Source organism: Syngnathoides biaculeatus, chromosome 10, assembly GCF_019802595.1.
Source record: "Syngnathoides biaculeatus isolate LvHL_M chromosome 10, ASM1980259v1, whole genome shotgun sequence".
Classification (NCBI taxonomy): Eukaryota; Metazoa; Chordata; class Actinopteri; order Syngnathiformes; family Syngnathidae; genus Syngnathoides; species Syngnathoides biaculeatus.
In genome coordinates this window covers 10274580-10289143 of record NC_084649.1, presented here as the reverse complement: position 1 = coordinate 10289143, position 14564 = coordinate 10274580, and the positions used below count along the sequence as shown (strand labels likewise).

General features: G+C 40.1%; 1 protein-coding gene across 1 annotated transcript; it reads right to left on the bottom strand.

Moving 5' to 3' along the window:
• Positions 1 to 204: 204 nt before the first annotated feature.
• On the bottom strand, positions 205 to 14367 carry tgm2b (transglutaminase 2b). Its single transcript, XM_061833670.1, has 13 exons — positions 14218 to 14367; positions 8187 to 8366; positions 6862 to 7080; positions 6452 to 6570; positions 5934 to 6062; positions 5681 to 5858; positions 5394 to 5526; positions 3940 to 4046; positions 3605 to 3844; positions 3235 to 3510; positions 2342 to 2502; positions 2123 to 2259; positions 205 to 623 (listed from the first exon to the last, which is right to left on the bottom strand). Exons 1-13 carry the CDS (start codon positions 14225 to 14227, stop codon positions 473 to 475), a joined length of 2040 nt encoding a protein of 679 aa, XP_061689654.1. The 5' UTR covers positions 14228 to 14367; the 3' UTR covers positions 205 to 472.
• Between the last annotated feature and the right edge of the window lie 197 nt (positions 14368 to 14564).

The following is a 14564-nucleotide window of genomic DNA, read 5'->3' as shown; positions in this document are numbered from 1 at the left end:
TGACATTGGAATTTTATTGTACATGTGAATTTTGGGGATATTTTTTTTTTTTTTATCTCTGTACATTTTATCTGAAATCACAACAATTTGGAAGTGGACTAGTCATGCAAATATGCGTTCGTTGAAGACTGCACTCTATAGTAAGTAATTGATTCTTAGTGGCTTCAAATATTTGCAAAATAAAAAAGAAACACTCACTGCACCTTTATGTTTAGAAATATTGTATTTTATGAAGACTTGCTTAAAATGGCAATCATACACTTTAACACCAATATGCTTAACAACACTTCTGTATTTAATGTATAAAATGGTTATTTGCAGTTTTATATACAAAGATATCCCACGTTGAACTATTCTTTTGTAACATTACACTGTTTGTCTCAGAATTAAAATATTTGTGGGGTTATGTTTTGCATAACACAAAGAAGAGCTGTTTGCTGAAGGCCTCATATTGCTCTTATCTCACAGGTGATTATTTTCCAATGATGACATTTTTGTAGCCCTTGACGTGACACAGTTTACTGCTGTCAAAATTGACCACCAGCTTTCTCAGCCCACTGTGGGTGGGGGTGAAGTACATTTTCACCTTGGCGTCTTCCCCAGGTCCCACTGTGGCGCTTAGCCTGTGGGCCAAAGTAAATATTAGCAGCAAGCAATCTCACAGGCCTGTGCTAACCTAAATATTTATGTGACAATATTTTTGCAACTATTAATACTGCAGTCATAACAGTTATCTTTATACACGGATAAGTAAGACACAATGTTTGAAGTGCTCAGCTTATAAGTGTTGATAAGAGAAACCACAGACAACTTAACTTTAATCTAAAACATTGATTAAGGTGTGAAGCAGTATGCCTGACTGTTCAACAAAACAAAACTCTGGTATCATTCCCATAAAGCATATTTCAAAATTTCTTAAAGATTAAATGCTTGTATTGTGCTAAAAAGTTAAATCCAACTTAATTGCACTTAGCTTGTGATTCTTTCAGGTAGTTGCAATACTAGCACCAGGATTCTAGTCAACTACAGTACTGCATATGGTTTGAGAGATTATGACTCATAGAGTACTGTATAAAATATGGAGCTTGGCATTGACATTATAGAAATCAATTTTGACCTACACCTTTATAACTTTCTTGCGTTATTTGTAGATGAAAAATGACCATTTAATCAATAAAACGGGGGTCTCAAACTGGCAACCAAGGGCCATTTGTGGCCCACAAGCCAATATTTTGTGGCCCCCACCTTAATGTGAAGGTTTAATGTTGGTGCAGCCCTTGACTTTTTTTCTGAATGGCACTCTTACAGTGTTGTGAGAGGCCCCCATAGCTCAGTGGTTAGAGCACTGGTTTGGTAAATCAGGGGTTGTGGGTTCGTATCCCACTGGGGCCTCCACTCCCTGAGAAGGGTTGCGTCAGGAAGGGCATCCGGTGTAAAAATTGTGCCAAACATATACGTGCGTTCATCTGAGATGACACACTGTGGCGACCCCGAAAGGGACAAGCCAAAAGAAACTTACTTTTTTACTCTTACTGTGTTGTGTGTGGAGGTGACAAACCTACGGATCATGGTGGGGTTTATGACTCTTGGGGGCGTGACATCGACCGGGCTTGATACAAGTAGAGAAACATTTTTCAGAGTGAAATTTGCAGCAACATTGCCATGGAGACTTATATTAGTAGTTTTGCACACAACGTTTTTACACCAGCATCCTTGTTCATTTTATTTTGTGTTAAAAAAGTAACAAATACGTTTGAAACGATTAGAATTTATTTTTTTAAAAACTAATTTAAAATGCGCTCATGTGCATGTGCATCTGCACCTGCAGCCCAGGTTTAGCCAGATTCGGCCTCCAGTGGCCTAAGGTATATTGAGTTTGAGACCCCTGCAATCAAAAGTCGCGATCTCAAAATTTGGCAAAAGCGAATCATTTTGGTCTTAACTATAGGTTACATTTTCATGCCTTGCTGCTTGCGGTTTACCACTAAAGTACAAGAAAATATATTTAGATGAAGATTACTCATACTGTAGTTTAATGGAGATGGTATCTATCTGCAGGTAACATTTTGATGTAAGCCATTCAGTGACAAATAGACATTGGACATGATGGAGCATAGATAACCTCTCAGAGATGACGCTTCCTCCAGTCAGGTTGGCCCCCTCCATGCTAAAGCAGCAATTTTCCAAGGGCTCTGGCAGAGGATTTTTTAGAGTGATCTCGGCCGCCAGTTTGCGATTCTCCTTGGGTTCACCCAGGATCTACAGAATTTGAAAGAGACCTCACCATTGTGAGTGCAGCCAAAAGATGTGCTTCCTCACCCCTGCACATTATAACACTCACTTGGACTTTAATTTCAGGATTGTCCAGCACAATGTTTCTCACTGCCAGCATTGCTTTCGAGGTGGTGTAGTCGAATAGAAGAGCAGCCAGACGGATCATGTTGTCCTCAGTGAGCATCCCACCATATTTTGAATAGTTTAGCCTTAGTGGAACCTTCCTGTCTTAAATAAAACAACGCAATATACATTTAGCGGCCAACTGATGTTTCATTTCTTGAATGGGTATATTTTAGCAAATAACACAATTTGCCATTTTCATTTTAGAACTTCTACTGTATCGGACAGTTTTGAGGAAGTGGAACTCTTCTGCAATATTCTAAGAATTCCCTGTAAAGGACTGTATTAAGAATGATTTTTCCTTCCAGGTCTCCCCCAAAAACCATCTCAGCAGTCGAACATATTCAATATTTCTGATCATTTTTCATCAAGTGTGTGATAAAGACCGCAGGTGAAGTTTTCACCCTGGGCCGATATCTTTTGCTCATTAATATGCTATAATTTATCATTAGGTCAATATAGTATTGACACGTTATGGCCATTGAGCAATAGCAATGTGTGTGCCCTATTAAAGTTCTCACATAGTCTGGAGCAATAATAGATGCATTAAAAATTAGCTCTTAGAAGCAGAATGTAATTATGTGTACTGTATTTTGAAAAATTAATTACTTGGTTGAAAGTGGGTTGCAACTTAATGACCACACATAAATCCAGGTGAGAACCGAGGTCCTGCTCGGGACTTGAGGTGCCGTGAAATAATAGCACTTGGGGGCCTCAAGTATTTTCGAGTGTGCCTCTCAGAATCATCATCACCTTTCTCCCGCGGGTTGAGAACCCCTGCTTTAGTTTGTGCAGATTTATTTTCCATACACATTTATACAATAGCAACTTGCTCACCTCCTCCAGGTGACAGCTCAACATTGAGCAAATCTTTGAAGCCACAATTGCCTCCCTGAAAGCCGTTATAGGACACGGCGCAGGATCCAAAGAGGAGACGGCACTTCTTGTCACTCAGCGTGTTGTTGGTCACCACAGCAAACACGTCAAAGTCGCAGCCCTTGTTCATCTCGGTGGAGACTTTGATGGTCACGTTCAGACCTTCGTTCTCCTTCATCTGGAGTAGCTTGTTTTGGTGGTTGGCCTTCTTCAAGGCCCCACGCTCCTCGTCGGAGCCTGACAATACAGAACAATGGAATAATTTCATGACCATTTAACTTAACATTTTATGGTGAATAGGTATGTTTTGGCATGATGCGTTGTTGCTTACCTTCAGGATACTTGTAGAGATGAGTAATGTCTTCTCTGTTGTCAGTGCCAATGCCTTTGGTACTGACCATCTTTCCAACCAGTTGGGTAGAGATAACTTTGGATGTACTGCCATCAGTTTTCTTCATAATGGTGATGACATCAGCGTTGACTTCAGCAAAGACAAAGGGGCCATCATACTTGTACATGAGCTCACCCTCCTTGATGGCCTTGACAGGGATGGGCCCACAGCAGAACACTCCTGGCAAGGACAAATGTGGGTGTCGGGACTTGTTCCACACCCGTATTCATAGATACAAATATTTGGAGAGTTCTGTAATCAAAAGGGTCGTGTACCGTCACTTTTTTCTTGAGGGGTTGGGTCACTGGCCTGCCAGCCGTTATAAGCAGAATCATTTAGGTCTGGTCGGGTCATCCAGCTCTCAACCCAGCAGTGATAGTTCCTACAAGATACCATCGCAATAAACACACCTCAATGTGCGTTATTCACAATTCCCTACAGCAAAAGTTGGGTCTGCATTTTTCTTTTTTTTTTTTTTTTAAATCGGACTGTTGGGGTTCAAATTTTTATAGCTTTCATTTGACTTTGAAATCATAATCAATATGTACACTAAGCAATAAGAATGACATCAAAAACTCTGCCTTTCCCAAGATACTAATGCTCTCTTTTGAGTTACATGATCAGAAATGAATGACACATCCACTTTCTTTTCTTTATGAGGATTCTTGGTGCACTTGAGCCAATCGCGTTTGACTTTAGATAAAAGAGCTCCAACCTTTACTGGTCACCAATCAATCGATGGGCATGTAGAGAACTCACCATAAACATGACCTTTGCATAATTTAGTCTCCAATGAACCTAAATACATGTTCTGGAAATTTGGGTGCACATGGAGAAGTTCCACAAGAACAGGGGGAACAACAACTCCACACAGGAGGGCCAGAGCCAAGATTCAAACACCAGACCTCAGATCTTTGAGGTAGATGTAATATCCACTAGGTCACTGAAAGGAATGCTGTACTCCCATAACCTTGTGGTTAACACTCTCACTCAATCTCCAAAACATGCCTTGAAAAATGCCTACAAAAGTTGAATGATTTGTCTATTGTACAATTTCATAGACTTCAAACTCACACATAATTTCAAGTTGAAACTTTGAAAGGTTTCAGCTCAATGTACTTCTCCTTGTGAGTTTTGCCTTTAGTTTGTCTTTTTACACAAACATACACCAATGATTAATTCAAGTAATATCTATAAAATACTGGCAGTATTGTTCTGCAAAAATCTTCTTATTCTCTCTCCGTCACATGTCCTGTTACATGTCTTCAAAGGGTGAGTAGTCTTACTTAATTTATTTTTTTAAAATGGAGATTAAATTCTCTTTATACCTACACAACATTTAGCAATATTAAAACCTTACTTAAGACATTGCTGGAAAAACGTTTATTAGAGCAAAAGATTCACTTGGACTTAGGTCACTCTGTTGGTGTCATTACATTTTACTTTACTTTTACTATCCATTATATGGACAGAAAATAACAAATAGAATTAAAAATATGTTAGTTTAACTGTGATTGACTGGTAACCAGCCCAGGATGTGCCCCGCCTGTCGCCCAGAGTCCCAATTGAGGACAAGTACTGTACTACAGAAAATGAATGGATGGATTATCAGTCAATAAAAATTGTGACGTATTAAAAAAAAATGTAAACCTCCATTATATATGTCATCATAATGGAAAAATATATTTTGAAGTACTTCAAAAAGTTTTGTAATTTGATAAATTGATACCAGATCATTTCTTTGGATCGAATGAGTTCCCCATTTTCGTTGATGTAGCGTTCAATCACGAGGTTGCTGTTGACGTCATGGGCTGAGTGGTAGTTAGTAACAACTCTGCAGGGGATGCCAAGAGCTCTGGAAACTACAGTGGTAGTACATGAATGAGTAGTGCGATACTGTATTGACATAAAAATATACATCATAACTTTTCACGTATACACTTGTACATTGTGTCACAATAAGGCAAAGTGTGTTTCCTGAGATAGGTTGGAACGCTCGACATTGTCCTATCTTACTTGAGCAGGCGACAGCAGCAAAGACCCAGCACTGGCCGAAACGAACAGGCTGACAAGCTTGTGTGTCCCAGTTGCGCAGAATCTCCACACTGCCCTTCCAGAACATGGGGCTCACGCCCCCATCATAGTTATTTGTCCAGTTTCCCAGCACAACCCCTTTGTCATCATTACAATTAACCTAAAAGGCAAAATTTGTGTCAACACGTAGTTAAAAAAACAACAACAACGCAGTACGGTGAGAAAGTTAACTCACCATAGCACTGAGAACTCTCGCCACATAAATGGGATTTCTCCTGCCTGAGCAGTCTTTGCCTGGATTACGCAGACATTTTGGATTCATGTCCAAAATCCTCAGACACACATCCAGGATTCCACTTTCAAACTGTGTAATTAAAAAAAAAAAAGGGTTATTGCCATCCCTCTGAGAAACAACATGTGTGCGAAACATGCTTTGCAAACTAGTGAACAGGTGCAGTTATAGCACATAAGGCCTCAGTAATCACATAAGGCATGTGCTGGAGATGCCAGAAGTGGAATTAGACTGGTAACTATAACAGACCTCTGTTGTTTGCTGTTTCATTCAACAGCCTTCTTTCCTAATTTTCAGGATGGTCATCTCAAAAGTTATGTAACACAGCATATACCAATGGATTTTGGAGGAATTGTTCATAAATTTTATAAATGTATGTGATCCTGCAGAGCTTTGGCTCCCAGCAACAAAGGTATGCAAGTGTGAGGTAAGACTGGAAACTTCAGTGTTGGTGTTGGTACCTGGCCAAAGTTCCATGGAGTTGCAATTGGATATTTGGCATCACCTCGAAAAATAATCCCATCCTGGGACAAGACATATTCTTCCAAACTTTCCTTATTGTCCATATATACAGCATCTCCTGTTGCCAAGAAACACTGTCAAACAAACTGGGGCTATCCATGGGTGTGCTGATCCTGATGCACTTCATGGAAATTAAATTTAAAAGATTACAGTAGATTCATTTGGGGTACTTGTGTTCACTCAATCAATTCATTTGTTCTCAATCAAACAATCAATCGATACATATCTCTCCATTTGACATATATCTACTTTATCCAGCCATCCACTAGACATGAGCATTACATTCATTTTCATACACTTTTACATAGATGCGCCGTACAAGAACTATCAGAAGGTTCTGTTCACCCACCTGAGCACCAGGGGTTAAATAACAGGATGAAGTCAATCCGTGCAGAATGTCCCAAGGTCAGGGTGTAGCGCCCTATGGGTGCATTGGGGGCGGCACAGAGGGACAGCGCCACTGTGTCTCCGGGGGGGCTGACAACCGCCGCACTCCAGCGCGAAGTGTCGATTTTGGCCGACAGGCTGAAGGAGGCCCGGGTGCCATACTGCTCAGAAGGTTGAGGTCCTGGAGAAATAATTGTGGAAGAAGGAAAGAGAAGTGAAACATTTGAGTCTGGATAACAAACCCAGAGGGAACACTTTGAAATGACCCAAACTCTGAATCTCTTCGCAGGAATGATTATTACACGAGCACATGACTGACTATGACTGAAATGATTTGGAACTTATATGGCCCTAAATAGCCAATGCTCTGATTGCTGTTCTGGTAAGTTACATAAGCCCCAGACTGGCCATGCATGCTTCCAATTCTTTCACATCTTTCAGTGCCCACTTAAACCAAAAGGATCGTGGACTCAAGGATCCTCATTGAACCCATTAAAATATGCTTAACTTGAAATGGTAGACAGGCGACACTGTTATCAGTAATTCCACACATCTCCTGTTGGAAAGTAGCACTTCCTGCTGAAACTGTCTGCTTTGCTGGTAAGAAATCTTATCACTGTGGGCATTACAAGTTCCTGAAGTGTTAAAAGACAAGTAGAAGTTGATGAATGAATTACATTGCCCTCGGTTGGAGAAAAGTGTGCACAATGCAATAAATAATGTCCTGTAGTTTAAGTAAATGAGGGTAGAGTAAAAGAAAAAAAAACTCAGTGTTTCCTTTTCCTTTCCATCAGCATCACATCTCATTTCCTCTCTTTCATGTCTGAAATGACAATTGGCTGCAAAACAACACGGGTCAGCATGAAACGGGGGAGGTAATCCACTGCCACTGGGCGTGCCAAGAATTCTATTAACATCCGAACAGGACGCAACCACAATAGGTCACTTTTCACCTTTGGAACTTGGACCATGTTCCAGTCGGAGGTGTTTTTTTGGGGGGGATGTGTAGCATATATTTAATATTCACAAGCTCCAAAAGTAGCCTATCCCAGCTGACCTTTACTGAGTGGTGGGGTACACCCTGGACTGGTCACGATCCAAATGTAGGGCATGTATAGGGTAACAACTATTCACACTCACAGCTAACAATTTAAAGTCTTACATGAACAGAATATTGAAGGAAAACCCATCCAAGGACAGGAAGAACAACTGATCTGAAATTTTACCTTACTCCCAGTTTGCATCCATTGATCCTAATTAAGAAAGATGTCAGACAAGCAGGGTCACCTGTCTCTGCAATGAAGTCCAGAAAGCTGTGTCCTGGTTCGTAGCTTCCTGAGCGAAGGGACAAGCTGATATTGAACGGTTGGCCCCTCCTCACGATCAGGCGATCCACACCGTTGAGGTCAGTGTAATGCTCTGTGTTGTTGAAGTCACACTCCAAGTTGCAGCGATCAATGTCAAGAGCTTAAAAAGGCAGAGAGTATTTTCAAACAATTGACATATTTATATTCCATTAATTTTAAGATGACAGTTGTTGATTATTTTCCTGAACATTTCTATAATCAGGCCATGGCTTGTCAGTCACATCATGCGTTTGAATTTGAATCAAATCAAGCAAACAATTCAAAGCTAAGCACCATCTTCCCTGGATTGGAAAGGAAGAAGAAGAACAGATAAAATTGAGTCTACACCAAAATATAATGTTTTCTTCCTTGGCCAATGTCACATTCAACCACATTTTTTTTGCTAATCTGGATAAGCAGTCGCTGTATGTTGTATATCTGCAGCTTTCTGTCATGGTATGATGTGTATCAGTGTGCGGTGAATTTTGACAAGTAGAAAAATACATTTGACAGTGTCTTCCTATCTTTTCTGTGGGCTGTACCACAGATAGAAAAGCATTCTTAGAAATTAATGTTTTTGTTTGCAAATGTTCTCATTTCTTCATAGGAGTGAAATGTTTCTCATAAAATTACAGGTTGTATACCTGTAAAATTATAGTTCCTTTACATGGACAAAAAGTCATGTATTTTAGACAAAAAGGTCACAAAGTTCTTTGCAAAATGAAGGCGTGCGAGTTTAAACGCTAAACAAAAACAAAAAAACATTTCATCACATCAACCTTTACAAGAAAATTACCACTTTTTCGATTGTCCTTTGAAATTCCTGGTTAAGTTAGTGCTCAACTGAGTGTCTCTAACCTCTCCAAGAGGCTTATGGAGAATGTATGTCTTACAGTATCCAAACCCTTCAAAAGAATGACCCAATACAAGGTGAGCACGGTCAAGACCGTAGAGGTAGAGGACTTCATGAAACATCTTTGCCACAGCTGCCCCTCATGCGCTCCAACTGCCATGTGTCAACCGTCAAAACCTTCAAATTCCAGGAGATTACGATTACAGTCTCTCAGGCTTGCACTGGGAGGCAAACATCAACTCCATCCTCAAAAAGGACCAGCAGAGAATGTATTTCCTGCAGCTTCTGAGCAAACACGGCACAAGGAAGCTTTTGAGGGAGTTCAACACAGCAGTGAATTGATTCTGTGTACATCCATCACGGTTTGTTTTGTGCTGCCTTGGACAAAATCACACTGCAATGGACAGCAAGATTGCCAAAACAAAATAGCGCAACCCACCTACCTACTCTTGAAGGACTTCCACTCTGCCAGGACAATAACAGGAACATGCAAAATCCTCTTGGACACGCTTCATCTTTGTCACAATTCAAACTAAAACCTGTAGGCTTTCCAACAGCTTCTTCACTCTCGCCCCCAATCTCTTAATAGTTCAATTACAATTTCATGTTAACGATTTTGGACATCTCTGTTGGGATACTTTACATGAATCATGCAATGTCACTATCATGCCGCACTATTTCCATCCTGTTTTTGAATACTACCAGCAACTTACACTGCCTTGTGAAAGTATTTGCCCCCCTTGAACTTTTCAACCTTTCGCCACATTTCAGGCTTCAAATATTAAGATATAAAATGTTGTTTTTTTTTTTTTGTCAAGAATCAACAAAAAGTGGGAAGCAATCGTGAAGTGGAAGGAAATTTATTGGATATTTCAAACTTTTTTAACAAATAAAAACCTGAAAAGTGGGACATGCAACATTATTCGGTCCCTTTGCATTAATACTTTGTAGCACAACCTTTTGTTGCAATTACAGCTGCAAGTCACTTGGGGCATGTCTCAGTTTTGCACATTGAGTGACTGAAATTCTTGCCCATTCTTCCATGCAAAACAGCTCGAGCTCAGTGAGGTTGGATGGAGAGGGTTTGCGAACAGCAGTCTTCAGCTCTGCCCACACATTCTCGATTGGATTCAGCTCTGGACTTTAACTTGACCATTCTAACACCTGGATATGTTTATTTTCGAACCATTCCATTGTAAATTTGGGTTGATGTTTTGGATCATTGTCCTGTTGGAAGATAAATTCCTCTCCCAGTCTAAGGTCTTTTGCAGACTCCAACAGGTTTTCTTCCATAATGGTCCTCTAATTGGCTCCATTCATCTTCCCATCAATTTTAACAATCTTCCCTGTCCCTCCAGAAGAAAATCAGGCCAAAACCATGAGGCTGCCACCACCATGTTTGACAGTGGGAATGGTGCGTTCAGGGTGATGAGCTGTGTTGTTTTTACGTCAAACATCGTTTTGCATTGTGGCCAAAAAGCTCAATTTTGGTTTCATCTGACCAGAGCACCTTCTTCCACATCTTTGGTGTGTCTCCTAGGTGGCTTGTGGCAAACTTTAAATGAGACTTTTTATGGATATCGTTGAGAAATGGCTTTCTTCTTGCCCACCTTCCATAAAGGACAGATTTGTTCAGTGTACGACTGATTGTTGTCCTATGGACAGGCTCTCCCACCTCAGTTTTAGATCCCTGCAGTTCATCCAGAGCCTCTTGGCTGCATCCCTGATCTGTCTTTTCCTTGTTCAAGGTGAAAGTTTCGAGGGACGGCCGGATCTTAGTATATTTGCAATGGTCTGATACTCCTTCCATTTCAATATGACTGGTTGCACAGATCTCCTTGAGATGTTTAAAGCTTGGGAAATCTTTTTGTATCCAAATCTCGCTTTAAACCTCTCCACAACAGTATCTCGGACCTGCTTGGTGTGTTCCTTGGTCTTCATGATGCTGTCTGCACTTTTAACAGAACCCTGAGACTATCACAGAGCAGGTGCATTCATACGGAGACTTGATTACACACAGGTGGATTCTATTTATCAGTCAACATAGAATCATTCAGAGATCCTCACTGAATGTCTAATAATATATTATATATATGAATAATATTGCACACCCCTCTTTTCAGGTTTTTATGTGTTAAAGAAGTATAAAATATCCAATAAATTTCAGTCCACTTCACGATTGTGCCCCACTTGTTGTTGATTCTTTACAAAAAAATATTAATTTCACATCTTTATATTTGAAGCCTGAAATGTGGCGAAAGGTTGAAATGTTTAAGATGGCTTTAAGCTACTTTCACAAGGCACTGTATGTGTTTGAGAACTCTGCACCATTTGCACAATCGTCACTGTCCCAGATCATAGCGCTGTTACCTTAAATTGCTCTAAATTGCTTGAGGACTGCATCATTTGCACAAGTGACATATCGGCATTACAAGACGAGTGGAAGAGTTCCATTGCTTTGCACTCCCATTACTTTCCATACGTTTATGTCCTCAATGCATGTATTTTTATACCGGATGTTTATTGTCATATTAGAGTGGCTGCAACTTCCAGAGAAAAATTCCATGTGTCTTGGAACAGACATTGCCAGTAAATACGACTCTGGTTCTGGTTAAGAATATTAGGGGAAAAAAAGGTGTGCTACATTCACTTGGAGACTTTCGAACGCTTATCATCATTGCATTTTTTCAAGATGACTGCATGACTCGTTCACAAATGAAGGTGGAGAACATGTACTTCCATTGCGAGTGTACGTGCGCAGACACAGACAAGCACACGGCCGCGCCTTCTCTCCAGGATGAGCCGTGACTAACAAGCCCACCCTATGATTTCCTGTTGAAGCGTTTTCTGTTTATTGCTTTCGTTGTCGGTCTCCAGCCAAAACGGTCCTATTGATGAGATGTCAGAAGGTTAAACACCCCCACGTCTGTTTTGTCTTGGTGTCTGTACACGAGCACGAGGTTGCGATGTCATGGTCAGGTGAGGCCAAAGTAAACACAGACTAACCCTTGAAGACTTCCTGCTGGTTTATATGAAGCCAATGGGGATCCAGTCTAATCCCATACGCTGCAGTTTTACTGACTTGAGTTTTTGCCCTAATTGAACAGATGTCAGTGCCACAATTTTTTTTTTTCCTGTCCAACTGTTAGTTCAAGCAAAAAGGAAGATCTATATCCCTTTCATTGTGTCACGAAACTTTTTAAACTGTCACTATGGTTTCTTTGTACTGTACGATGGATATTTATTGAGAATTACAGTTGTTCAGTTACACAGCAAAAAGATTTTAAAGGGGAGCGACACAATCAAGCAGAGTGCAAAAGTATTTTAAGACAATAAAAGACAGCAGTAGTTGTATACAAGTTGAGGAAAGTAAAGCATTACATAACTAGTACAGCAACTCCTTGGATTCAATTGTTATATGGGTCAGTTGTGTTACATACTGTGAAGGACGGACAGGACAATATAGGACAGGACAGATCGAGGAGGGGAAATACAAGAGGCAGGCAATGGTCATGGGCACAACTGTTAAAGTGAAGTGTGGTAGGAGTGGCATGACTTGAAATGAAAATCAACTTTGCGGTTTGGCCTTAGCGCAACCTGGACTCATTTCATTCCATTCGATCTGTGCAAATATCCTAAAAAAACCCAAATGTGAGGAAAGTTAGAAACAACCTGCAAATAACAATAATGAACTATTTCGTCCAACAAATCAATTTTTATGCCTTCTTTTGATGAACACTGCCTTACAAAGCACTCACACCATTGAGCCCAATAAAGAAAATACGAGGTTGACAGAATGTGGAAACAATGAAAAATATTAACATAAAATCAACGTGTCAGAGCTGAATCTATCAGTATCGGCATGCTTATGTTTAAATCATAAACAGCTGTTATTCCCTAAGTAGGGGGATACTATTTGTAGACGGGCCATGTTAACTAATGCCAGTGCAAATACATCTAATTCACTTGCAGAGATACAGCATGCAAAAGCACAAAAAGCACACACTCCCCCACATTGGCTATCTGTCGGTTGCTACCCACCAAGTGGACCTTCAATAGGAGAATCTATCTTGAAGCCTGAGTTTCCCTTATAAGGCAAATATATATATATATATATAGAGCTTTTCTGTTGAAACACAACTTTAGTTTTCGAAGCTGTAAACATGAAAAACTATCCTCATTTTTAGTATCAGTTATGGTGGTGCAATTTCAGTTGCATGCTTTTTGCAGCAGCCGGAAAGTAAGTGAGATTATTTGTGAAAACAGAAGTGATATTTCAGTCAGTGGCATTGATTCACATAAATACGTTTTTATTAACAAACGTACACATTATGACTACTGCAGGCAGTGTTGTTGCCATCCTGTTGAAAATGGAATACTGTATTAAATTAATATATACATATCCCATTATTAACAGGGCATACATCTATGTAGAAAACGAGCAGTGGGACTACACTTGTATTTTCCTTCTTACTACTCCCGTTTGATGTTCTTTGTTTCTTTAAAAACATTTTTCTTTAATTTATATTCTCATGTCTTTTGTCATATGTCAGTCAAAATCTAAGACGTCGGCATCCGTTTCAAACATAATACGATAAAGATAGATTATGGCATGCTATCAATTGTCCAGGCTGACATTAATGGTGACAAGGGGACTGATTTCTCTCTGGGAGTATGGAAATTCCTCCCAAGGGGAAATGCTTTATTGGGAAAGGATTGGTGGGGGAGGCTGGGGCTTAGGGAATCCCCATATAGTCTGCTACTATTCTGAGTGGTCCAGTTTTAAAAGGTTCAATCATAGGGGTGATTTTTAAAATTTTAGTGGACTTTTGTTTTTTTTTTTAACATCCATAGATCTTTGAAGTGTGCTGGGTGTGTGCAGTACAGACAGTTTAAACATCCTAAATATCTAACAAGTTGCTTTAAAATAACAACCACAGTGATATTCATGGTAAACATGCTCAACGTGTTAATCCTTTAATCATCACCAAATTACATCAAACAGTAAAGAACACAGTATAGATAAAAAAAAGAACAATCATCGTGAATGAATTGATTTTCATGGAAAATAAATGAAGACCCAAGTGCTAATTAACTTATTAGCATGAGTATGACTTACCTTGAGCCATGAGTGTTTTGGGGATGGAGTATCACGCGAGTACCAGCTCAGTGGAAATAAAGTGCATGTTCGCCGCTATATGCATGTTATTTGTACTCCTACTTCCCATGCAAGTATGCTGAGTGGGCGTGATGTGGCCCTCCCCTCAAAACGACGTGAGTGTGTGTATGTGGGGTGAGGGGGAGGGGTCCCGCTGACTCACTTTATATTTAGGGTAGAGTGGACTTTTTCCCCCTGCACTCAAGAAGCGTACTTGTATTGCTTTTGGTCTGTCGGTGCACGGTCACCACACAAGGCAGACTTGTTTGGATGATTCAATGATGATGTCATGACGGCTTTTAGGAAGC